At 42.3% G+C, this 25,858-nt stretch overlaps 2 protein-coding genes across 3 annotated transcripts in view; both read right to left on the bottom strand.

The window, feature by feature from the left end:
• Positions 1-727: 727 nt before the first annotated feature.
• Positions 728-4,299, bottom strand: LOC106582980 (kelch domain-containing protein 7A-like). The gene has a single exon (XM_014166639.2). The coding sequence runs from the start codon at positions 4,168-4,170 to the stop codon at positions 1,792-1,794; it is 2,379 nt and encodes a 792-aa protein (XP_014022114.1). The 5' UTR covers positions 4,171-4,299; the 3' UTR covers positions 728-1,791.
• A 6,412-nt stretch (positions 4,300-10,711) lies between these two features.
• igsf21a (immunoglobin superfamily, member 21a) overlaps positions 10,712-25,858 on the bottom strand; it is a 265,550-nt gene continuing 250,403 nt past the window's right edge. Inside the window, exons 7-10 of one of the 2 annotated variants that reach the window (XM_014166637.2) lie at positions 23,445-23,530; positions 20,174-20,366; positions 12,568-12,606; positions 10,712-11,208 (exon numbers count right to left, since the gene is read on the bottom strand). In XM_014166637.2, the coding sequence (XP_014022112.1) occupies positions 11,126-11,208; positions 12,568-12,606; positions 20,174-20,366; positions 23,445-23,530 (401 nt within the window). In that variant the 3' untranslated portion in view covers positions 10,712-11,125. Of the gene's footprint in view, positions 11,209-12,567; positions 12,607-20,173; positions 20,367-23,423; positions 23,531-25,858 lie in introns of both variants that reach the window. The other variant, XM_014166636.2, reaches the window with a different exon arrangement.

Genomic DNA, 25,858 nt, shown 5'->3' on the forward strand with positions numbered 1-25,858 from the left:
CTAATATTTGCTACTCAAAGGGCTGTTAGTAGTGCCCTACCCTAGGTACTTTGAAATCAAAGAAAGTGTTGATGTCAGAGCTGACTTGGGTATTCATTCAAATCAGGAGCCATGAGTCATGTAAGGGGAACTCTAAGGGGACCATTCCATTAGGTGTTTAATTACAGGGAATCAAAGTGTTTAATTAGGAGGAATCAAAGATGCTTATGTTTGATGGTCAACCATCTGCGTCTCTCTTCTGCTGCTGCCTCAGCCAGTGCAGCTGAAGCCCTTTGCCTGCCTCTCTGTTACTCATCTCAATACTTAAGTGCACTGCTGATTTTGTGTGAGTCAGAAGAAGGGTAGGTTATGTGTTATTGGTTATGCTATACACAGTGCAAATTACACTTTCATGTTTAGTTATTCAGACACAGAGTCTATATATACAGTCTATATATACAGTGTACACACACACACACACACACACACACACACACACACATATATATATATATATATATATATATATATATATATATATATATATATATATATATATATATATATATATATATATATATATATATATATATATATATATATATATATATATATATAGACCAAACCACATGATGGCGCTATAGCGGCATGTCACAAACTGAAATTCCAGACGAGGGTGCTGTATCACTTACTGTTGTTCTTAGTCTATGATTGCTCTTTGTAAGAACAAACAGCTTGATAAAAAATGAACAAAGAATTATACTTTAATTCAAATATGTATATTGTCGATGAAATTACGCAACACATCCATTAACAGTCACATCTATCCTACAAATGCATTGATGAAGTCTGCTGTCAGAAACAACACATCACACAGCAGAGCTCTGTTTGTTAGATTGTTGATGACTTATCATTGGAAATCTTCACTGTTTGGAAAGAAAATGAATTTCATTTTAATAATGTTTAACCACATGACATAATAGCTAGCACATTGTTGCGCAAAATGCTTTCAGTTCTTTTTTTTTCAACAGAGTTGTATGACTGCTTAGATAAGTAACCTTCATTGAAATCTGCATATTTCTTTCTTCTGTTGATTAATACTGTACAAATGTAAGGATAAATATTTGTACTTTCATTACAGTCATTCGTTATTTTGGTACATGAATAACTGAACATGGTTCAGTGCTATCCTTATATCAACAATGTTGAAAACAACAGCAGAAATCAGGCGTATACTATGCTCCAATCTTGGAAGAGATTCAAAAGTAGCAATTACTTTTGTTTATTGAAGCTCACATACATTATGCTGTAAGTCACAACCTTTTACATCATGTCATATTTATAGATCACATGTGGATAATTGTATTGAGTCCAGTCCTCTGTGTGAGTAATATTTGTTCCCTATACAGTAACCAACTGTGATTGATTATTACTATATTACCCCACTGCTCCAAAGCATTATGGCTAGAGTGAATTAACTTAAGAATTTTTTATGAATTATTACAGGGGAGAAAGTGCACATCTTGCATGATTTAGGAGTAATGTAGTGCAAGGCAGGAGGAAAATTAAAAGAACAAAACACCTTCACAAATACATAGAATTTCTATGGCAGTGTACCCTGAATATATCTAAACAAGCAGTAATCGAATTACCATTAATGACGTTAATATTTTACTTTCATTGCCTCTGATTAAGACAGCTGTGCTTCTCAGTAGCATACACTCAGCTCTGAAAAATGGCCTTGGTGCATAAGTAAATTAGATACTCCCTCACTGCTCTGTCCTTGTCTGTGCTGAGGAGAAGCATTCCTGGTTACACATTAGTCTGGAGAGCCTTCGTATCAGGAAGTGAGAGGACAAACGGGAAAAGGATGCCCTTGGCTCCAGAGAGGACACTCAAATCATCTGCTACAAATCTTGGAGAGATCTCATCAGCCAAGAAGCTCATGGTGAACTGGTGGCTCATGCAGTAGATGGTGTCATCCAAGGCGACACACTGGAAGGCAGGGCATTGGTCAAGGCGTTTGGTGCAGCACTCGTACCATAGTCGTGCCACAGTGTGGTAGCGGTACACACTGATGCCTAGCTGCGGGCTGACATCAAAGCGATATAGGAAGTTCCTCACTCCCACTATCTCGGTGGTCCTCTCTTTACTGCCCGTTATTGAGCTTTTCCTCCACACGTTGATATTTGGGTTGTAACGCAACATTGTGTATCGCAGTGTTCCTCCTAGAACAAAGAGCTCCCCATTGCACACTGTGACATGATGGACCACAGCAAATGTGTCATTGGGCAGTGGGGCCACAAAAGTCCATCTGTCAGAGCGGGGGTCATAGCGCTCTACGGTAGACAGACACTCCCCTCCGATTGCATAGATGTAGCCCTGCAGGGCTGCCAGTTTGCAGTGGGGCCTGGACTCGTTCATAGGACTGATCTCTTTCCAAATTGATGTTACGGGGTTGTAGCAGAACACTCTCTTGGAAGGTTTCATCTCTCTATCTGCGCCCTGCTGGCAGCCCCCCACTGCTACAAATAAGTAGTTGTCCATAGTGCACATGGCACAGCCTTTGGAGATTACTTCCTGAGGGATGGGACACAGTGGGTGCCAGCTGTCTTTATAATCATCATAATAGTAGAGACCACTACATGGTATGTTGGTGACTCCCTGCTCCCTTTTTGTCCCTTGAGGACTACTCCCCACCCAGTCCTGAGGGCCCATGTTGCCTGCCATTAGGAACTGCCTTCCTCTCATACGCTGTTTCTGGATCTCATCCTGATCGCCTGCTCTCAGCCTCCCATACAGACCTGGGTCCCTGAGGATCTGGAGGTAGTTGTCAGACATCACTCTAAGAGCTGACTGCTGCAGAGGGGCCTGTCCATGCTTCTTAGACAGCTCCACCTCCATGCAGTTGTCCAAATCAAACTTGGCCTTAAAGATCTCCAACTCTGAGCTTCCCATGTTTTCTGGAGGCAGATTTATACATTTGGCCCCAGCTATGGTTTCTAGGCTGTGCTCCTCCCATGCACTGGGGTGCCTGTTGTCTGTGGTAGGACTGAGTGGGCTGACAGGGCTGGGATCCCCTGATGAAGAGGACCGAGAGTGGGGCCTCAGTGGGGTTGAGGCTCTGTGTGTCAGAGAGGGGATCTGGAGCTCTGAATTTTCAGATGCTGTGAGGTAGCTGTCCTTGCGTATGAGTGCTTGCTTATTGGGAGATGTGGGCTCTGAACTAACTGGGGAGAACGGCCTCTGAACCAGTTCACGCATGATGATGGGGCTCAGGGACAAGGGAAGCTCAGTGAGGCTGCTGCCACATCTTCCAAACTCCACCGACTGTGAGTCCAGTGAATTCCCCTCAAACAGACCTAATATGGGGTCTGTGATGGAGTGCGAGGAAGATTCCACATAGTATTCATAAATCTTTCCTCGCACAACGCTCTGCTTCCCAGGTCCCTCCATCACGAGGTTGGCATCCTCCACTGTGATCTCAGCCTTTGAGAGGAAGGTGGAGTAGGCCCCATGCAGCCCCAGGTCTTGCCTCAGTTCCCTGCCCACACCCACCCCCACACTCCCGTCCAGCCTCTGCAGAAAGCAAGGGGACAGACGGCCTGATTGGCTGGCCAGACCACTGTTATTACGATAAGGGAGTTTCAAGGTGGATCCAAACTTACAATTTCTGATCTTAATCTCAGCCTCTTCAACAAACATGGGGATATCTATCTCAGCCTCCTCAACAAACACAGGGACTTCTCCCTCCAACTCCAATCTGTTGTCTTCTACATTTGATCCATCCTGCGGCGTAACCATTTTTTCAGTGTTTGCGAGCCGGCAAACATCTTTAGTCTGGGGCAATTCTCCTTCCCCTGTCCCTGTATTGGTGTTGTCAGGTGTCAGGTCATCGCTCACAGGGCTAATCTGTGAGTGGCCAGGCTGTTTGTCCCCATCGTTGCTGGAGTCATGTTTGGCTGTGCTTTGAGGCCGCAGTTCCATCTTGCAGTTCCGACAGATTCCATTGGGTGCTTCAGTGGGCAAGTCTGAAGGAGGCCTCACACAGAGCTGGGGTTTAGCTGCTGTACCCCTGGAGCTGTAGAATCTGTAAACCCAGGAGATGAGCAGCACAGCGGCCACGGAACACGTCAGCCTCCCCAGCAGGTGCATGTCAAACTGGACACCCAGCAGGTCTGCTAAGGGCATATATAAACGGACGAGTTGCCAAGTTTAACAACCTTTTTGTCTGGGTATTTCTTTTCAGTGCATCTTAGCCAATGGTAGCCGGCACCCTGCGTGCTGCAGAGATCTGATGACTATGTCTGTTCTCTCTCCTCTCTCTGGACAACATGTAAACTGATACCTGCAGCAACACTATTTGCATCCCTCACTGGAGGGGTGGGGCAGCGGTCACGTTCTACTTGCAGCAGGTGATCATGTTTGCTTTGTCTTTCACTATGTAGAAAATAACATATTCATACCAGGATATTTTTTGACTCAACACAAGATGAGTTTATGATGTTGTTTACTGAGTGAGTATTTAAGTGTTTTAACAACTTGGAAACTACTGTATATCACCACATGGATTCAGACTATTTGTGCTGTTTAGCCTAATGTTTGCATTATGTGTAGAAGTGGCCTGGATCATATGTCTCTATTGATATATCACACTCCCTCTCCAGTTAAACACATGGCTGGTTGCTATCTGCTGAGAACAGGGTTTGACTAAGGCGTGCGAAAGGCTGATTGGAGGCATTTGAGGCCATAATTACCAGGATACAGTTGTTTGCACAGGCAAAGGCCAATAGCAAAAGCCAATAGCAAATGTCTCTCACTATGCAACACACACTATACAACACATTGGTTTTGGCTCAGCTACAGAGGGAAAAGAGACCAGGGGTGGTGTTCATATAAAATGTAACTATACATTTGGTAACACTTTATTTGGATAGTCCATCTGTACACTCTTAGAAATAAAGGTGCTATCTAGAACCTAAAAGGGTTCTTCTGCTCTCCCCACAGGATATCTCTTCAAAGAACACTTTTTGGTTGCAGGTAGAACACTTTTGGTTCCAGGTAGAACACTTCTGGGTTCCATGTAGAACCCTTTCTAGAGAAGGTTCTACATGGAACCAAAAATGGTTCTACCTGGAACCAAAAAGGTTTCTCCTTGGAACCATGAAGGGTTCTCCTATGGGGACAGCCGAAGAACCCTTTTGGAACCCTTTTTTCTAAGAGTGTAGATGCTCTACAGAGTATCAGCAACATTTCAAATAACTATCTACTAACCCTTATCCTAACCCTAAACTTTACCCTAACCCTAACTTTTATTCTAAACCTAACCCTAACCGTAACCTTAGCAAACAGTTGCTTATCAACAGATAGTTTGTTGATAGTAAGACAATCTGTAGAGCATCTACATATGGAAAATTCGGACTATCCAAATAAAGTGTGACCATACTTTGTTAATTTAAGCATAGACTTTTAGTTTAGAACAAAATGACTGTGTTAAAGTATTAATGATGTTGTAATTTCTATCACACTCCGATGAACGCGTATTGTATCATGGAAGAGGGATGCAGTCAGACAACCGTCTGAGCCTCCATGCCAAAAAGGAGTGTTGACTGCATGAGTCTGACAATATCATTCATATTTATAGACTGAATGGGCATACACACATACATCTCTGTCACGCTGGAGTCCTGTCGCTCAGTCACTGCAGTTGAGCTGTCAAATTTGAATTTGTGTTGCTGATAACGCTTGACTGAGGCCAGGGTCACAACAAAGAGCTGGTCCAGCAGCGATGCAGTGACACTCAGGGAGATGTGTCACTCAGGTAGCCATTTGAACAGTGTCCTCGGTGACATAGACACTATTTGGCCATCTGATAGCATAGTTTCCAGAGGCCCGTAAAGGGATCTGGATTCAGCAGGCACGGTTAGTCGTGAATAATTCACTGGTGTGCCACAAAAGCAGCTCCGTCTCCTCACTGCCTCCGCTGTCTCAGGTGTACCATTCAGGACCACTGCAGAACAAAATGATTGCCAGCATGTGCAGTGTTGTGCGGAGACACTTTCACCTCTACCCCTCCTGTGATATCATGTGGACAGGAAATGGGAAATGTAAACAGTTTAAACAGCCGTAACTATTTGAGGTGAACCATACTACTGCAAGCGTTATTCTTGGAGGATGGGTGAATTGTGTAATAGATTAAGATCATGAAAGGGAGGATATGGGGAAGTGAACTCTGTGGCTACATGACTAGCAGAGGACGAAATAACCTTAAGGTAATTCTGATTACAAGTTTAGCACTGAAGTATGAACAAACAAAGCAATTGATGTGTATATGTAATTCAAGCAAATATATTTACCATACTCATTTCATTTGGTCTGAACCCCTTTGAAAAAGCACTATGATGTACTCATGAAAAACTTTTATTGCATACTTCACAAGCATGATTACATTGGCAACCAGATATGCATGCCCTTCAAATAATGTGAACACAGCACAACTACATACTACAGAGCTGGGATGTGAAACAGTTTTCATAATTCAATGTGATGTGCTTTAATTTGGTCTACTGTCTCTTTTATCATGGATGGCCTTCAATGAAGATCCTTTTTCATTGAAGGCCGTACTTTTTGTAAGTTAGCCATAAACCTGGTTGCTTCTGCCAGTGGATCTTCCAGCAAGACAATAACCCCAATCACACATCAAAATCCACAAAGAAATGGTTAATTGGTCACAAAATAATTTGCATCTCAGTCTCCAGACTTGAAACCCATTGAAAACCTGTGGTTTGCATTGAAGAGTGCTTTCCATAAGCGCAGACAAAGGATATCACAGAACTGGAATGTTTCTGTATGGAGGAATGGTGTAAGATCCCTCCCAATGTGTTCTCCAACTCATAAAATATTTTAGAAAAAGGCTCAGTGCAAGGTGAGGTAATGAAAGGTATTGAAAACAGGGGTGTTCAATAATTTTGACCCCTACCTTACATTTACATTTTTGTCATTTAGCAGACACTCTTATCCAGAGCAACTTACAGTAGTGAATGCATACATTTAATTTCATACCTTTTCTTTTCTTTTTTCTGTGCTGGCCCCCCCATGGGAATCAAAACCACAACCCTGGCGTTGCAAACACCATGCTCTACCAACTGAGCTACAAGGAAGGCTTTTCTTGAGAAAAATACGTTTAACTTGTTAAACAAAATATCTTTCTCTGAGCAATTCTATCGCTATAAAATAATATAATTTCACAATTATTTTGAGAAAACAGTATAGACTACATGACCAAAAGTATGTGGACACCTGCTTTTAAACATCTCGTGCCAAAATCATGGGCATTAACATGGAGTTGGTCCCCCTTTTGCTGCTATAACAGCCTCCACTCTTCTGGGAAAGATTTCCACTAGATGTTAAAACATTGCTGCGGGACTTGCTTCTATTAAGCCACAAGAGCATTAGTGAGGTCAGGCATGGTGTTGGGCGACTAGGCCTGGCTCGCAGTCGGCATTCCAGTTCATACAAGTACAAATTCATACAAATACAAGTAAAACTAAATGCATGCTCTTCAACCGATCGCTGCCCGCACCTGGCCGCCCGTCCAGCATCACTACTCTGGACGGTTCTGACTTAGAATATGTGGACAACTACAAATACCTAGGTGTCTGGTTAGACTGTAAACTCTCCTTCCAGACTCACATCAAACATCTCCAATCCAAAGTTGAATCTAGAATTGGCTTCCTCTTTCGCAACAAAGCATCCTTCACTCATGCTGCCAAACATACCCTCGTAAAACTGACCATCCTACCGATCCTCGACTTCGGCGATGTCATTTACAAAATAGCCTCCAATACCCTACTCAATAAACTGGATGCAGTCTATCACAGTGCCATCCGTTTTGTCACCAAAGCCCCATATACTACCCACCACTGCGACCTGTTGGCTGGCCCTTGCTTCATACTCATCGCCAAACCCACTGGCTCCAGGTCATCTACAAGACCCTGCTAGGTAAAGTCCCCCCATATCTCAGCTCACTGGTCACCATAGCAGCACCCTCCTGTAGCACGCGCTCCAGCAGGTATATCTCTCTGGTCACCCCCAAAGCCAATTCCTCCTTTGGCCGTCTCTCCTTCCAGTTCTCTGCTGCCAATGACTGGAATGAACTACAAAAAATCTCTGAAACTGGAAACACTTATTTCCCTTACTATCTTTAAGCACCAGCTGTCAGAGCAGCTCACCGATCACTGCACCTGTACATAGCCCATCTATAATTTAGCCTAAACAACTACCACTTCCCCTACTGTATTTATTTCTTTATTTATTTAGCTCCTTTGCACCCCATTATTTCTATCTCTACTTTGCACTTTCTTCCACTACAAATCTACCATTCCGGTGTTTTACTTGCTATATTGTATTTACTTTGCCACCATGGCCTTTTTTGCCTTTACCTCCCTTATCTCACCTCATTTGCTCACATTGTATATAGACTTATTTTTCTATTGTATTATTGACTGTATATTTGTTTTACTCCATGTGTAACTCTGTGTTGTTGTATGTGTCGAACTGCTTTGCTTTATCTTGGTCGCAATTGTAAATGAGAACTTGTTCTCAACTTGCCTACCTGGTTAAATAAAGGTGAAATAAAAAAATAAAAACATAAAAAATGTGTATGGACCTCGCTTTGTTACATGGGGCTTTGTCATGCTGAAACAGGAAAGGGCCTTCCCCAAGCACAGAATCATCTAGAATGTCATTGTATGCTGTAGCTTTAAGATTTCCCTTCACTGGAACTAAGAGGCCTAGCCCGACCCATGAAAAACAGCACCAGATCAGTATTCCTCCTCCACCAAACCTGACAGTTGGCACTATACATTTGGGCAGGTAGCGTTCTCCTAGCATCTGCCAAACCCAGATTCGTCTGTCAGACTGCCAGATGGTGAACTGTGATTCATAACTCCAGAGAACACGTTTCCACTGCTCCAGAGTCCAATGGCGGCAAGCTTTACACCACCCCAGCCAACGCTTGACATTGTGCATGGCGATCTTAGGCTTGTGTGCGGCTGCTCGGCCATAGAAACCCATTTCATGAAGCTCCCGCCAAACAGTTCTTGTGCTGACGTTGCTTCCGGAGGCAGTTCGAAACTCAGTTGTGAATGTTGCAACCGAGGACAGACGATTGAAAGTTACTGAGCTCTTCAGTAAGGCCATTCTACTGCCAATGTTTGTCTTTGTCTTGGCCGTGTGCTCGATTTTTGGTCATACTTTGGTATATATAGATTAGCTCTGTATATGAATTATTTATTTTATACAGTCATTTTTGGCTCATTTTTATGAGGGTGTCAATAATTGTGGACCCCACTGTATCCAGATCAGCATAAAGCGGTTAATGTCAGTGTCAGAATACTGTATATTCCAACCTAATTATTTCCAGAAACTGGACTTATTCAGAGGCCATAGTTGAAAAGTTATTGTGAAGGGCATCCAAATCTTGAAATATTTGGCAGTTTTATTGTAGATCTTCTGTAAAGAAAAGGCCCAAGGGATAATCTGGGGGGGGGGGAATGACCTCTGGAAAGATCATCAAATATTCCTGCCAAATACCTCCATATACACTTTGCCATGGCCCCAAAGTAGAGAAACTCATAGTTGATGTGTTGAGAGAACATTTGCATAGATTCTTCATTCTTCCTCATATATTGGAATAAGATTATTCTAAAGGTCATGTATGTATATTAACCTGTTATCCAAGATGTGATCAAATGCATTATTAAGTAGGCCTATCTATCTTCCATAGTAAAGAGAGTAAGGTAGTTTTAATGTATGCCATTTAAAACACCCTTAGGTTGTAGAAGTAAAGTCAAGCCAGATTATTTGATAATCTCTCCATTTTAATACAGGTGATATGAAACAAATGCAACAACCCTGTTAGCACTCTGCTTCAGGTGAGCATCTTCCTGAAATGGTGGCTAACATGATCCTACTAGATGTCAGGGGGAAGAGTTACATATTGTACATAATGCAATGTCACTTAAGTATGTAACAAGTAAATAACTGGATTTACAGGCCAGTGACAATGAGATGCAGTGTTGACCACTGCAAAACACGAAAAGGAGAAAGAATTGTCAAACGTCACATGCACTACAAATCCAAAACGGCAGACATAATGTAGGATATTTGCATTGTTTTTTCTGTCCTCATTTTCAAACTTGTCACACAGATGTAGAGACTGAATGAATGGAATCAGAAGGCTGTAAACTATTCTGTCCTGACAGCCTATAGGATTATCTCTTGAAACAGCGATAAAGGATGAGAAAATACAAACAAAGGCTGTGAGCTGCTGCAAACCCTCCCAGCTCTTCACCAACCAATCCTAACCTGAACCCATAAAACCTCTTTGATTATCTTCAATATTTACACAGATGTACACAAAATACACTCAAAAAGGAGATTTTCCATTTTCTCTTTGCGTTTAGTCCTCTTGTACATTCCAAGCCATACAGAAAAGAAATACCTGTATAGTGATAAAAAAGAATGTGCTCATTGAGCGTTCACATTTGTTCCCAGTTGTTTATGTGTAGCTTAAAGACTGGGTACAACGCAGCCCAGTGAATGGGACAACTGGTTGGCCCTCCCACTGATCGGTTCAGTGTCTTTCTCTTCACCGTTGCAACATTTGAACATATCAAAACAAACCCAAATGCTTTTTATTTTCCTTTTTTAACAACTCATTTTATTGATCAACAGGCAGAGGTGTGACAAGAAACAAAAAGAAGGTGTGGTCGGGGGAGGGGTATACTGGAAGTGGTTATTCTCATGTTCAGTAAGTTGTTTTCTTTATATTATAATCTTTGTTATTATTTCATTTCAAAAACAGAGTGGAGGCCCATCGGGTGGTGGCACTGGTTCCTGAAAGACTGATGCATGGAGGGCCAGTTGGATGACTGGAAAAGGCTTGCAGGACTGTGTGGTGTGGTTGTATGTGTGTTTGTTTGTGGTGTTGTGGTGTTTTGGGCTTGTGGTATGTGTATGCGGTGTGTGTATGTGTGTTGGAAAGGCTTGGGATTGTTTGTGTGTGTGTGTGTGTCTCTGTGGGTCTACTGTGTGTTGTGTGTGTATTGTGTGTGTGTACAGAGTGTGTGTTGGCTGGGAGGGTTCACGTCAGTTCCACAGTCACTGTGAGGGCCAGGGACAGCACCATCCATATTAGTCCGACTACATCCACGCGAGGGGCTCCATCTGCAAGGGCCAGAAAAAGAGAGAAGAGTCAGATACAATCACTATTTATAATTGCCAGTCACACACACACACAAAAAAACTTTTTAAAAAAAGAAGACAAAACAGACTTTAATCTCAATAAAAACACTGATTGGTCAGTTAGTTTTTGGTCAGGTCATAATTTCCTTTCTACGTAATAAAAATGAATGCAACCAAATCATGTACTGCCAGAGAAGATCAGGTCAGATATTATGTCCCGGTAAAGCCTTTCAAATCAAGGGCAATTGGAAATCCAGGCTCTTTGCTTTTATGTCAACTTAACCACATTCTCCACTGATGTTAATGATGCTAAACATGATTTTCCTTCTAGAACTACAATTGTAATAGCCTTACGCTTTCCGCTTGTTTAAGTAGGATTGCAATAAACAACTACTACGGGCCACTGCCCCACTTCCCTTGCGTCTCTATACCTCAGTTAATTTCCATTATCATCAATATTCTAAAACATTTGTTAGGACAGCGAGAGGGTTGAAACTCTGACAGAGATGGATGGCGTCCCTTAAAAGGTATGTGGTTTGTTGCTGTTCTCTGCTGTGGCCTCTGTGCTGACTGACAGATAGGGTGGACTTCCCACACACACAGAGGGAGGAGTTGGCAGATCAGCCACTGAGCGATCAGACACGTGTGCGGCGACCTCTCGGGGCCATGTTCTACACCGATTTGACTTGCATGCGAGGCATATCTGCGCCTCACTCCGCGATCGGTGCCTTCCACGCTGACCTGATTCTGTCCTTGCTGTGGCAAACCTGCTCCTGCCGGATCATTTGCATATTCAAATTTACATCCGTAAGATATGGCAAGCAAAGCAGCAGAGAGAGAGAGACTGAGAAAGAGAACCCTCATATCCCTCTGCGCTTTTTTCTGACAATCCCTCATTCTAACATATGATAATTGGAGGCGCTGCAAATGAGGCCCCACAGTGTGAAAAGAAACAACCCTAATCTCACAGTTCTCACAAATGTATAAAAGTGGATAGTGACTGAAGGAGTATTGTATCTGAACATAGGGGGGAGAGATTTCTGGTTCAACTGTTCTTATCTTTTTGGCGGAATTGTGTTGATGATAGAATGACAGACGTGTTCACCTGTCGTCAGTTTGTCTATCCATCAAACCCTAACCGAGAAGTAGCTAGTAGCTAGTCATTTGTTACTGTCCCATTTTGGATACAGATTGCATGCTTGTCATCTCAAATGTATTCAAATACATCTTCAAAAATGTGTGAGAAAAACGACTTTCAAACAAACAGAAAGGAGAAATGCTCTTTAAAAGACTAAAATATAAACTTTCTCTGTGAGTGGTCTTCATGGGTGCCATACTTACTGTTCGGATTCTGAGTGTTTTTCATCATGGCAGGATTTTCTGTTGAAAGAGATGAAGGGAAAACAGAGAGAGGGTAAACAGAATGAGAGAGAGAGATATTGTTTTAACACTGTACAGCCATAATATGATACTATTCCACTAAAACCTTTGAGAGTGTAATGTTTACCGTTCATTTTTTATTGTTTATTTTACTTTTGTTTATTATCTATTTCACTTGCTTTGGCAATGTAAACATATGTTTCCCATGCCAATAATGCCCTTTGAATTGAATTGAATTGAGAGAGCGAGAGACCGAGAGAGCGAGAGAGACAGATAGCGATAGAGAGAGAGACAGATAGCGATAGAGAGAGAGAGACAGATAGCGATAGAGACAGAGAGAGAGACAGAGAGACAGATAGCAATAGAGACAGAGAGAGAGACAGATAGCGATAGAGACAGAGACAGAGAGACAGAGAAAGGGAAAAGAAGTGAAGAGATGATGAGAAAATAGTAAGTATGGGTAGGGGGTCTAATGAAGCTGAACCCTATGTTCCTTAAGCTCATGTTAAATAACATCCCCCTGGTGAGCCTGTATTAATAGAGCTGTGGACATTGGGCTCTCTGGTAAGTTAGAGCAGCAGTTAGGTGGGGCAAGAGGGCAATAGCAGAAAAGAAACTGCTGATCTATTAGCATCCACATGCGATTTCCCTACTCAGTCCACAAAGACAGAGAGAAATCAGTGTGTTTGTGACAGCCAGCCTCTTTACTGCTGAGGAAGACCTTTAAACAGGTTAACATTTACAAGGCTGCAGGGTCAGACGGATTACCAGGACGCGTATTTAGAGCATGCACTGACCAGCTGGCAAGTGTCTTCACTGACATTTTCAACCTCTCCCTGACCTAGTCTGCAATATCTACATGTTTCAAGCAGAACACCATAGTCCTTGTGTCCAAGAACTCCAAGGTAACCTGTCTAAGTGACTATCGCCCCTTAGCACTCACATCTGTAACTACGAAATGCTTTGAAACGCTGGTCATGGCTCACATAAACATCATCATCCCAGACACCCTGGACCCACTCCAATTCACATACTGCCCCAACAGATCCACAGATTATGCAATCTCTATTGCACTCCACACAGCCCTCTCCCACCTGGACAAGAGGAACACCTATGTGAGAATGCTGTTCATTGACTACAGCTCAGTGTTCAACACCATAGTTCCCTCCAAGTTCATCACTAAGCTAAGAAACTTGGGACTGAACACCTCCCTCTGCAACTGGATCCTGGACTTCCAGAGGGGCCAAGTGGTGAGGGTATGCAACAACACATCCACCAACACGAGGGCCCCTCAGGGGTGTGTGCTTAGTCCGCTCCTGTATTCCCTGTTCACCCACGTCTGCGTTGAGGCGAAAACTTCAACACCATTATTACGTTTGCTGGCGACACAATGGTGGTAGGCCTGATCAGCGGAAAGATAAAATGGCCTACAGGGAGGAGGTCAGAGACCTGGCAGTGTGGTGCCAGGACAACAACCTCTCCCTCAACATCAGGAAGACAAAGGAGCTGATCATGGACTACAGGAAACGGGGTGCCGAACACACCCCCATTCACATCGACGGGGCTGTAGTGCAGCGGGTCGAGAGCTTTCTTCCAAACAACCACAAGAGCATTAGTGAGGTTGGGCACTGATGTTGGGCGATTAGGCCTAGCTCGCAGTCAGCGTTTCAATTCATCCCGAAGGTGTTCGATGGAGTTGAGGTCAGGGCTCTGTGCAGGCCAGTCAAGTTCTTACACACCGATCTTGACAAACTATTTCTGTATGGACCTCGCTTTGTGCACAGGGGAATTATCATGCTGAAACAGGAATGTGCCTTCCCAAAACTGTTGCCACAAAGTTGGAAGCACAGAATCACCTAGAATGTCATTGTATTCTGTAGCGTTAAGGCTTAAGAGGGTGTGAACGATGCTGAATGTCAAACGTCTCCAAAATGGCAGACATACTGTAATGTAGGATATTTGGATACTATTTCAAATTTTTCTACATAAGACCGAATCGAGGCGGTCGGTCACATATGTGACTCACCACCTGGATTTCATCTTATGTAGCAAAATTTGAAATTGGGTTTTTTACATTGTCAAAAAGTAGTGACTCAGATCTACAAAATGGTATATCATACACTGCATTTTTGAAGAACAATGGGGAAGTAATTCTGCTTTGAAGGTTGATAAACTTGTAAACGCGTTTTGATAAAAAAAAAACGTTTTTTTACATTCAAACTGCTCTCCTGTGAAGTCGTGATTTGTGACATACTAGGAAACGCCTAGTTTCCTGAAACCGGTCACATATATAGTGTATCATGTTCAGACACACCAACACAGTCGTGAAGAGGGCACAACAACGTCTTTTCTCCCTCAAGATGGGTACTCAGATCCTCAAAACGTTTTACAGCTTCACCATTGGGACCATCTTGACTGGCTGTATCACCGCTTGGTATGGCAACTGCTTGGCATCTGACCGCAAGGCCAAACAGAGGGTTGTGCGTACGGCTCAGTACATCACTGGGGCCGAGCTCCCTGCCATCCAGGACCTTTATACCAGGCGATGTCAGAAGAAGGCCCTAACAATTGTCAAAGACTCCAGCCACCCAAGTCATAGACTGCTCTCTCTGCTACCGAACAGCAAGTGGTACAGATGCAAGTCTGGAACCAACAGGACCCCGAACAGCTTCTACCCCAAGCCATATCACTGCTAAATAGCTAGTTAACAAGTCACATACGTTTTATGGACTTTGTGTGCAGTACTAGTGTTTAACATTATTTTTTTAATGACTACCTCATCTCTGTACCCCACACATACAATTATCTGAAAGGTCCCTTTGTCTAGCAATGAATTTCAAGCAGATTCAACCACAGAGACCAGGGAGGTTTTCCAATGCCTCGCAAAGAAGGGCATCTATTGGTAGAAAATAAAAAAAGCAGACACTGAATATCCCTTGGAGCATGGTGTAGTTATTAATTACACTTTGGATGGTGTATCAATACACCCAGTCAGTACAAAGATACAGGCGTCTTCCTAACTCAGTTGCCGGAGAGGAAGGAGACCGCTCAGGGATTTCACCATGAGGCCAATGGCGACTTTAAAACAGTTACAGAGTTTAATGAGTGTGATAGGAGAAACCTGAGGATGGATCAACAACATCGTAGTTACTGCACAATACTAACATAATTGACAGAGTGAAATAAGTAAGCGTGTACAGTATAAAACTATTCCAAAACATGCATCCTGTTTGCAACAAGGCACTAAAGAAATACTGCAAAAAGCTATTCACTTTTTGTCCTGAATACAAAAGTGTTATGTTTGTGGCAAATCCAATACAACACATTACTGAGTACCACTCTCCATATAGTGAAGCATTCAAGCATAGACACTGGCAAATTAATTCACCTTTCAGCAGGGCAATAACACAAGGCCAGATCTACACTGGAGTTGCTTACCAAAAAGACAGTGAATGTTCCTGAGTGGCCAAGTTACAGTTTTGACTTAACTCTACTTGAAAATCTATGGCAAAACCTGATAATGGTTGTCTAGCAATGAACAACAACCAATTTGACAGAGCTTGAATACTTTTTAAAATAATAATTGGCAAATGTTGCGCAATCCAGATGTGGAAAGCTCTTAGAGACTTACCTAGGAAGACTCACAGCTGTAATCGTTGCCAAAGTATTGACTCAGGGGTGTGGATAATTATGGATATTAGATATTTCTGTTTTTCAATTTCAATACATTTGCAAACATTTCTAAAACCATGTTTTGACTTTGTCATTATGAGATATTTTGTGTAGATGGGTACGATTTTTTATTTTATTTAATACATTTTGAATTCAGGCTGTAACACAACAAAATGTGGAATACGTCAAGTGGTATGAATACTTTCTGAAGACACTGTATGTACATATCTTCCTCAATTACATCATACCCCTGCACATAAACTCGATACTGGAGCCCCATGTATATAGCCAAGTTATCATTACTGTGTATTTATTATTACTATTATTATTACATGTTATTACTTTTTGTATTATTTAGCAATTTTCTTTCGCTCTGCATTGTTGGGAAAGGCCTATAAGTAAGCATTTGACTGTTAGTCTACACCTGTTGTTTACGAAGCACGTGACAAATAACATTTGATTTGATGAGTCACTTCAGTGTAATCACCTAGGGTGCGTGGATATGTTCATGATCAAGATGAGTACTGCTTTCTGCCAGTGGAGAGTCTCAATAGCATGCCATCCTTATACTCTGTTATACCTGAAGATGTATAATGAACAGTTTGCCAAGAGAGCAGAGCTCCAAATATCCACTTTGACCCTGGAGAGAGAACACACTGGGCACACACTGGTTGAATGAACGTTGTTTCCATGTCATTGTTAAATGAAGTTACACCGAAGTAATGTGGAATAGATGTTGAATTGACATCTCTGCCCAGTGGGAAGTGTCCCATTTCAAGGCCGCGGGGGACGGTTTCAAGGTCACTCAATCACCATTCTGATCCTCTAAACATGAGTGGAAGCCATCTACAGTAGGACAGAGACATAGACACACAGACAGCCAATATTCTGCACGTAGCATCAGGGTGTTAAATAGGCATTAGTGTTCTTTCTACCAAAACGCTCCCAAAGGTAACACCTTCCCAAAGTGGCAGTTTCCCTACCATATTTTTTAAACATTGCTCACTAGAGGATGTCAGGGTGCGGATTTATCAAATGATGGACAGAGAATTTCTTAATGGCAGTGCAGGCAGATTACTGTGCGGAATGGCTTTCTCTGCTGAATGGACCTGAGCTGATTTACCCTCTGATTGTCCTGCAGCAGCTACACACATGTCCTGTGCATATGTTAACCCTGGAAACTAGCCCTGGAACATAGCAACACAGTTAGGCTCCTATATATATATATATATATATATATATATATATATATATATATATATATATATATATATATATTTATATATATATATTAATTTTTTGGAGCAGTATATATACACTGCTCAAAAAAATAAAGGGAACACTTAAACAACACAATGTAACTCCAAGTCAATCACACTTCTGTGAAATCAAACTGTCCACTTAGGAAGCAACACTGATTGACAATAAATTTCACATGCTGTTGTGCAAATGGAATAGACAACAGGTGAAAATTATAGGCAATTAGCAAGACACCCCCAATAAAGGAGTGGTTCTGCAGGTGGGGACCACAGACCACTTCTCAGTTCCTATGCTTCCTGGCTGATGTTTTGGTCACTTTTGAATGCTGGCGGTGCTTTCACTCTAGTGGTAGCATGAGACGGAGTCTACAACCCACACAAGTGGCTCAGGTAGTGCAGCTCATCCAGGATGGCACATCAATGCGAGCTGTGGCAAGAAGGTTTGCTGTGTCTGTCAGCGTAGTGTCCAGAGCATGGAGGCGCTACCAGGAGACAGGCCAGTACATCAGGAGACGTGGAGGAGGCCGTAGGAGGGCAACAACCCAGCAGCAGGACCGCTACCTCCGCCTTTGTGCAAGAAGGAGCAGGAGAAGCACTGCCAGAGCCCTGCAAAATGACCTCCAGCAGGCCACAAATGTCCATGTGTCTGCTCAAACGGTCAGAAACAGACTCCATGAGGGTGGTATGAGGGCCCGACGTCCACAGGTGGGGGTTGTGCTTACAGCCCAACACCGTGCAGGACTTTGGCATTTGCCAGAGAACACCAAGATTGGCAAATTCGCCACTGGCGCCCTGTGCTCTTCACAGATGAAAGCAGGTTCACACTGAGCACGTGACAGAAGTGACAGAGTCTGGAGACGCCGTGGAGAACGTTCTGCTGCCTGCAACATCCTCCAGCATGACCGGTTTGGCGGTGGGTCAGTCATGGTGTGGGGTGGCATTTCTTTGGGGGGCCGCACAGCCCTCCATGTGCTCGCCAGAGGTAGCCTGACTGCCATTAAGTACCGAGATGAGATCCTCAGACCCCCTGTGAGACCATATGCTGGTGCGGTTGGCTCTGGGTTCCTCCTAATGCAAGACAATGCTAGACCTCATGTGGCTGGAGTGTGTCAGCAGTTCCTGCAAGAGGAAGGCATTGATGCTATGGACTGGCCCGCCCGTTCCCCAGACCTGAATCCAATTGAGCATATCTGGGACATCATGTCTCGCTCCATCCACCAACGCCACGTTGCACCACAGACTGTCCAGGAGTTGGCAGATGCTTTAGTCCAGGTCTGGGAAGAGATCTGTCAGGAGACCATCTGCAACCTCATCAGGAGCATGCCCAGGCGTTGTAGGGAGGTCATACAGGCACGTGGAGGCCACACACACTACTGAGCCTCATTTTTACTTGTTTTAAGGACATTACATCAAAGTTGGATCAGCCTGTAGTGTGGTTTTCCACTTTAATTTTGAGTGTGACTCCAAATCCAGACCTCCATGGGTTGATAAATTGGATTTCCATTGATAATTTTTGTGTGATTTTGTTGTCAGCACATTCAACTATGTAAAGAAAAAAGTATTTAATAAGATTATTTCTTTCATTCAGATCTAAGATGTGTTGTTTAAGTGTTCCCTTTATTTTTTTGAGCAGTATATATATATATATATATATATATATATATATATATATATATATATATATATATATATATTTAGTGTATATATATATATATATTTAGTGTATATATGTATATATATATATATATATATATATATATATATATATATATATATATATATATATATATATATATATATATATATAAAATTCCAACTCTTGCATGGCAGTTATCTCTAACATGAGAGTAGACAATATATAATACAGGAGAGAAGACCTTCATCCTCCGTGCAGCGGTTTTGATTAAAACAGAGCAGCCATGATTGACAGGCCTCTGATCAAGTTCTCACGCAGGATGCTGTCATTCCGCAGGGCCCAAGGGTACACACACCAGGGCAGCAGGACATACAGCAGTAATAGAGTCAGCAAGCCAACTCCCACATCAACTGAAGCAAACTCAGGACTTTGGAACTGCGATAAATCGCAGCACATCATGAAAAGACTGATCTAGCTTGCTCAAGGTGGGTCGTTGAACAAAGAGATGACACTGTCAACAACAAAGATCATTTATTCTATTACGGGCCTTTCATGTGATTATTAGTAGTCAGTGTTGGAGAGAATGGGTACATTACATGCTGCTTGTGGGATTCCCATGGCTGTTGGATTTCTACTCACTCAGATGAGGAGCATTACTCACTTGCATAAATCAGCCTTTGTACTAGAGGCATTGCTGAGTCATTTAGTGATACAATCACTTATTACTCATACACTTAGTTCGCATTGATAATTCATATCTAAAACTGGGCACATAAATATATATTTTTTTACATAAATGCATTGCTTAATACTTCAGTGTATGTGGATGCATAATATTAACAGTTGAAACACAATTTTAATGGTGTTTGAAATTTGAATGAGGATATTCCTTTGAATAGTGGGAATAAAACATACCATGAACAAGAACAAGTATTACATTTGTGATTCTCTGCAATGCCCTCTAGGATTACAGAATATGGTAATGAGTTTGGACACATACCAAAGACGATGAGGCGAGTGTGCGTGTCCGTAGAGCCCAGAGGATTCTGGGCCGTGCAGCGGTACATGGAGCCGTTGAGTTCGGCTGGCACTCGCTCCAGAATCAGCTCCTTCCCATCCCGCTCGGCACTCCCGTCAAGCAGACGGCCCCCGACCCGGGTCCAGGTGAAGAGGGGCTCAGGGAACACCTCATTCTATCAACAGACCACCCCAGTGTGTGTGAGGGAGGGTTGGACAAGAGGGGAAAAAGTTTAAGTCCCAGTCAAGAGATTAAGAGCAAAGGCTACATGAATAATACAAGCTCAATTCCCCCCTAATGCAATGGTACGTTAGCAGTATGAATTAATAATCAACACTACATACTGACGCCACACACACACTCACACAAACACACTTTTGAAATCACCACATACGCTGCTGCTGCCTATTATCTATCCTGTTGCATAGTCACTTACTACTACTATATGTACATACAGTAGCTACCTCAATTACCTCATTCCCCTGCACATCGACTCAGTACTGGTACTCTCTGTATATAGCCTTGTTATTTTTACTCCTTATTGTTATTCGTTATTTACTATGTATTTATTCCTGTGTTACCATTTTTAATTTTTTTTAAATCTTTATCTTTTGCTCTGCATTGTTGGGAAAAGGACCCCTAAGTAAGCATTTCACTGTAAGTCTACACCTACGAAGCTTGTGACAAATAAAATATGATTTGATTTACATTTACAAATGTTTTCAGATTCTCATGCCTCTCAAGAAATTTCCCAGTTTCAAAATATTCCCCTTTTCAAAATGTAATATAATTCTCCCTCTGAGGGAAGAAGCCTTCCTTCTGTACTCCTCTGGATGTCTTTTCTGCCATCTGCTGGATACAGACATGTTATTAAAATCAAGACAGCTGGAGAACATGTCAGTAGGGGAGGAGAGGGTGTTTAGTACTAAAGTGCAATGAGGGGTTGTGGCGCTCAAATGTTATTCAAAGGGAACAACACACCATCAGGAATTATGATCACTTCACATATTGTCAAAGAAGGACAGGTGTTTCTTCTGTTTCTGTGAATCCAGCTAGGGAACCCAGTTTCATCTAGTTTATACTGCAGGGCTGAGGGCCAAATATGTTTCTGTCATACATCCTGAGCGAAAGGCCAGAAAAAGATAGATGTCTATTCCTGATTTGTGATGCAACAGAATGAAATTCCATTGAGTTAAACTATTGATAATCTGATTAGATTTTCTTTTACCATTTTGAAATGTGTTCTCCCAGCCCTTTTAAAGGCCCAATGCAACCGTTTTTATCTCAATATCAAATAATTTCAGGGTAACAATTAAGTACATTACTGTGATTATTTTGTATCAAAATGGTCAAAAACAAACAAAAAATTGCTTATTAGCAAGAGCAGTTTCTCAAGCAAGAATTTAGCTAGGACTGTTTGAAAGTGGTCTGAGTGGGGAGTGGAAAACTGAAAACTAGCTGTTATAGGCAGAGGTTTGAAACTCTCCTTCTTATTGGTCTATTAACTAATTTACCGCCTTGTGACGTCACCAGGCAGGCCAAAACTCCATCCCACCACAACAGGCTGACATTTCAGATAGTCTTTTTAAACAGCTCGCACACTACAAGGGCATTATCAACATTTCACAATTGAAAATGTATATAAACACAGATAAATCACGTTTACGACTGCACAGGGCCTTAAAGAAAATACCACGACTTGACTCTTGTCACTGTGTGACCCATACTGTAGAAATGCTTTAATGAACTGAATGTACGCCTTAAGGAGCTGGTGTGTCATCATTCTGACTAAGCTAGTGTGATTTCTGTAACCTTTAAAAATGACTGCCCTGATAAGAGTTCTGAAACCAAAGAATTCACATGGTGACAGAAGTGAAAGTAGTTTGTTGATCAGGGGCAGTCATGGCATAAGGTTACATTAAGATAAAAAACATGAAAGGTCCTATCACATATCCCCAACGGCATTACAGAGCCTAAATTAAAAAGACAGATCCAATAAAAGCATCAGGGCCTTTCTTATCTTCATATGGCTTAATACAGAGTGGGGACAAAGCATATCAAGTGGAAAGAAAACTAAAAGCCCACCCTGTGTGATTATGTATAATTCTGATATTATAAACTGTAGGGGATACTGATATCTTTTTTTATCACACTATGAGAAGGCAAGATAGGTATATGTCTTAGCACTAAATCTTATCTACTAGTGAAACCCTAGAGCCTTGGTCCAGTGAAGGATAAGGGAGATTTTCTTTGGGATGAATCTCCATGCACGGATGTTTGTTTCCGAAGGGCCCAATTGGCTGTATGTCCCAGTCAAGCCTGTTTATAGTGACCATTCTTAACACTATTCAAAGGAGATCTTCAAATAATATGACATTAGTGGGTGGAGATAGTCGTATACATCTGCCCAGGCTCTAAACTGCTACACTAAACCTAAGGCACCGAATAAGTGCCATTATTAGATTGAAAGCAGCAAACCAGAATAAAGCAATGAAAAACAAACACTTTATAAAAACACACAGTGCTATCATGCCCAGAAATTCATGAAGCAGTGAATGAAAAGTAACAAAGGTGATTGGTGTGCTGGTCCATTAGCATGGCCTATCAGAATTTTCCTTGTACTCTCCACCTGGTTGGCTCTAGCAGGCAGCGCCAACACTGTCATCCCTATTCCTGTCACTGAGATGGGGATCAGCTACTACTGGAAACATATCATTTTGGGGGGCAGAGGATGATAGTTACACAAGGACAATCTCCTGACTGGAATGCTCTAGCAGGTACAAACCCGAACTCTGCTCTGCTGAGCAATCCTCTAACAGCTAGCTTGAGATGCATGCCTTAAGAAGGTATACTTAAGAAAATAAAAGAACATCAGAGAATTGGAGCTATCCATAAACAAACAGATTTTGAATGGGTTATTTATTTTTCATTGAAATAGTTTATTGCCTTGAGGCATAGTCAGAACCCAACAGTGAAAAAATAAATGTGAAAATATAAAACAATTCCCAAAAAATTCTAACACGTCACTTTTTCCAATAGTGCACTTATGATTATTTCCAAACAAGAAACAGTATGCTAGCTTTAGACCGAGAAGACGTATGGTATATCACTCACCCTGTAAGAATGGCCACTATATCAGAAAGCTCGACAGGCTTAACTGCACATCTCCCCTGTCCCCTCCTATCCCAAACTGAACATGGCCCTCCGGTTTCATAAACCCCCATGCACTTACCCCAGGAACCCCAGCGCCTACCTGGAATCCTTGCACGGTGATGCGCACCGTATCCCCTACCTTTGCCCTGGTGGGGGTCATCAAAAGCTTGGGGCCCTTAGGAGCCGCTGGAAGAGAGAGAGAGAAAGAGAAAGAAAAGAGAAAAGAAGAGAAAAGAAGTGTCAACCCAGTGGCATGTCAAGTAAATACAGGAGGCACCTATTTTGTTTGGAGGGAAGAAGGGGAGAGCGAGGCGAATACAATTTCCTGTCAATTAAGGTCATGGTGCGAGAGGGTCGGGACCTCCATGTCCTTTCATCCACAGCTAGGGCCACTGCAGATTTATTCCCCCTTGGAGAGAGAGGAGATTAAATTGGATAGACAGTCATTACTGGAGGAGAATGGGAGCGCACCAGTAGGAGTGTGGTGGCAGCGAGATAACTAATTCCCTTGTCTTAGCACAGACGGAGCCCCCAGATGGTATCCATTAGGTTACTAGTGAAACAATTGGAGTTTCAGGAGAAGGGACAGGGAAGCTTTCATATTTTTCACTTTCAGAGGGGCCTATATGGATTATGTATGGAGCAGAGATTGAATGAAGACATTGAATGATTTGCATAGGATTTAAAGGTGCAATATGCAGAAATAATCAAGCTTTGATGATTTTAGTCAGATGTGTAGTGCTAGGGAAAAAAAACTAAACGTGCACCCCTTGGGGTCCCCAGGACCGAGTTTGGGAAATGCTTGTAGAGACTCATTGTACCATCTAAACTGCTGTGAAATATCTGTTCAATAACCGAAGATGTTGTATTTTCAGCTGTTTGAAGCTGGAGTACAAAACTGAGAGTAAAAGACTCAAAAACAAAACTTAAGAACAGGAAGCATAGAAATAGCGTACATAGAACATATCTACCACTTCTTAGACTTGCTTTCAGTAAGATCTATACCTCCCATTTCTATGTGAATTTGATCAGGTCTCCCAAAAATGTACATATCGCAGCTTTAAGATTGAGTATCATCCATCTAAGATTAAACTATGCAACTTTAGTGATTTACTATACAGCATTGTAGCAGGAGGACAAATTGTAATTCTGTGGTGATGTGGTAGTCGTAGGGGCTTAAATTGGGCCTGCATAAACTGGTTCTGCATCGCTTCAGTTGACTGACAATTTCCCTCTAGATAACCATATAGCACGCTTTCTGACCCCGTATGTTAGACAATGAACCAAATACAAGTAATGAGATTTGGTTGGACGAGGGGAATCCTAAATAGGTCAGATATGCACGCCAACATCTAGTTATTCAGGAACCTTACAATGAATCAAATTCACTCTTCTCAATATAAATCACAATGTGTTTGTTTCAATTGATGAGTGAAACTAAAATAAATAAATAAACAGATAAATGACCTAAATTCCACCCATAAATCACGTCACAAAGCGTCGGCCGAAACTAATGGAGCATGCCTTTTCTTGGGCAGACACTGTTTCTTACCCTGCATCTGGCTAATGGATTAGGAGATCCTCCATCACATTTGAAAATATCTGAACAAAAATATAAACACAATATGTAAAGTGTTGGTCCCATGTTTCATGAGCTGAAACGAAGGATCCCAGAAAAACGAACAAAAAGCTTATTTCTCTACATTTTTTGGCACAAATGTATTTACATCCCTGTTTGTGAGCATTTCTCCTTTGCCAAGAAACCTTGTGCTGGGAAAAATAAAATGGCACTCTAAAATGTGCAGTTTTGTCACACAACATAATGCCACAGATGTCTCAAGTTTTGAGTGAGCATGCAATTGGCATGCTGAGTGCGGGGATTCAATGTTAATGTTCATTTCTCTACCATTAGTCGCTTCCAACGTCGTTTTAGAGAATTTGGCAGTACGTCCAACCAGCCTCACAACCGCAGACCAGGTGTAACAACGCCAGCCAAGGACCTCCACATCTGGCTTCTTCACCTGCGGGATTGTCTGAGACCTGACGGAACTGTGGGTTTGCACAACCAAAGAATTTCTGCACAAACTGTCAGAAACTGTCTCAGGGAAACTAATCTGCTTGTTTGTTGTCCTCAACAGGGTCTTGACCTGACTGCATTTCGGCATTGTAACTGACTTCAGTGGCCAAATGCTCACTGAAGTGCTCTTCACAGATGAATCCCGGTTTCAACTGTTACGGGCCGATGGCAGACAGCGTGTATGGCATCGTGTGGGCGAGTGGTTTTCTGAAGTCAATGTTGTGAACAGAGTTCCCCATGGTGGCGGTTGGGTTATGGTATGTGCAGGCATAAGCTACAGACAACGAACGCAATTGCATTTTATCAAAGGCAATTTGAATGCACAGAGATACAGTGACGAGATCCTGAGACCCATTGTTGTGCCATTCATCCGCAGTCATCACCTCATGTTTCTACACGGTAATGCATGTCACTATGTCGCAAGGATCTGTACACAA

The sequence above is a fragment of the Salmo salar genome, chromosome ssa22 (genome assembly GCF_905237065.1).
Source record: "Salmo salar chromosome ssa22, Ssal_v3.1, whole genome shotgun sequence".
NCBI lineage: Eukaryota > Metazoa > Chordata > Actinopteri > Salmoniformes > Salmonidae > Salmo > Salmo salar.

What these genes read in the sequence shown, in the direction of transcription:
- LOC106582980 (XM_014166639.2), bottom strand. Translation starts at nt 4,170, where the DNA reads ATGCCCTTAGCAGACCTGCTGGGTGTCCAGTTTGACATGCACCTGCTG.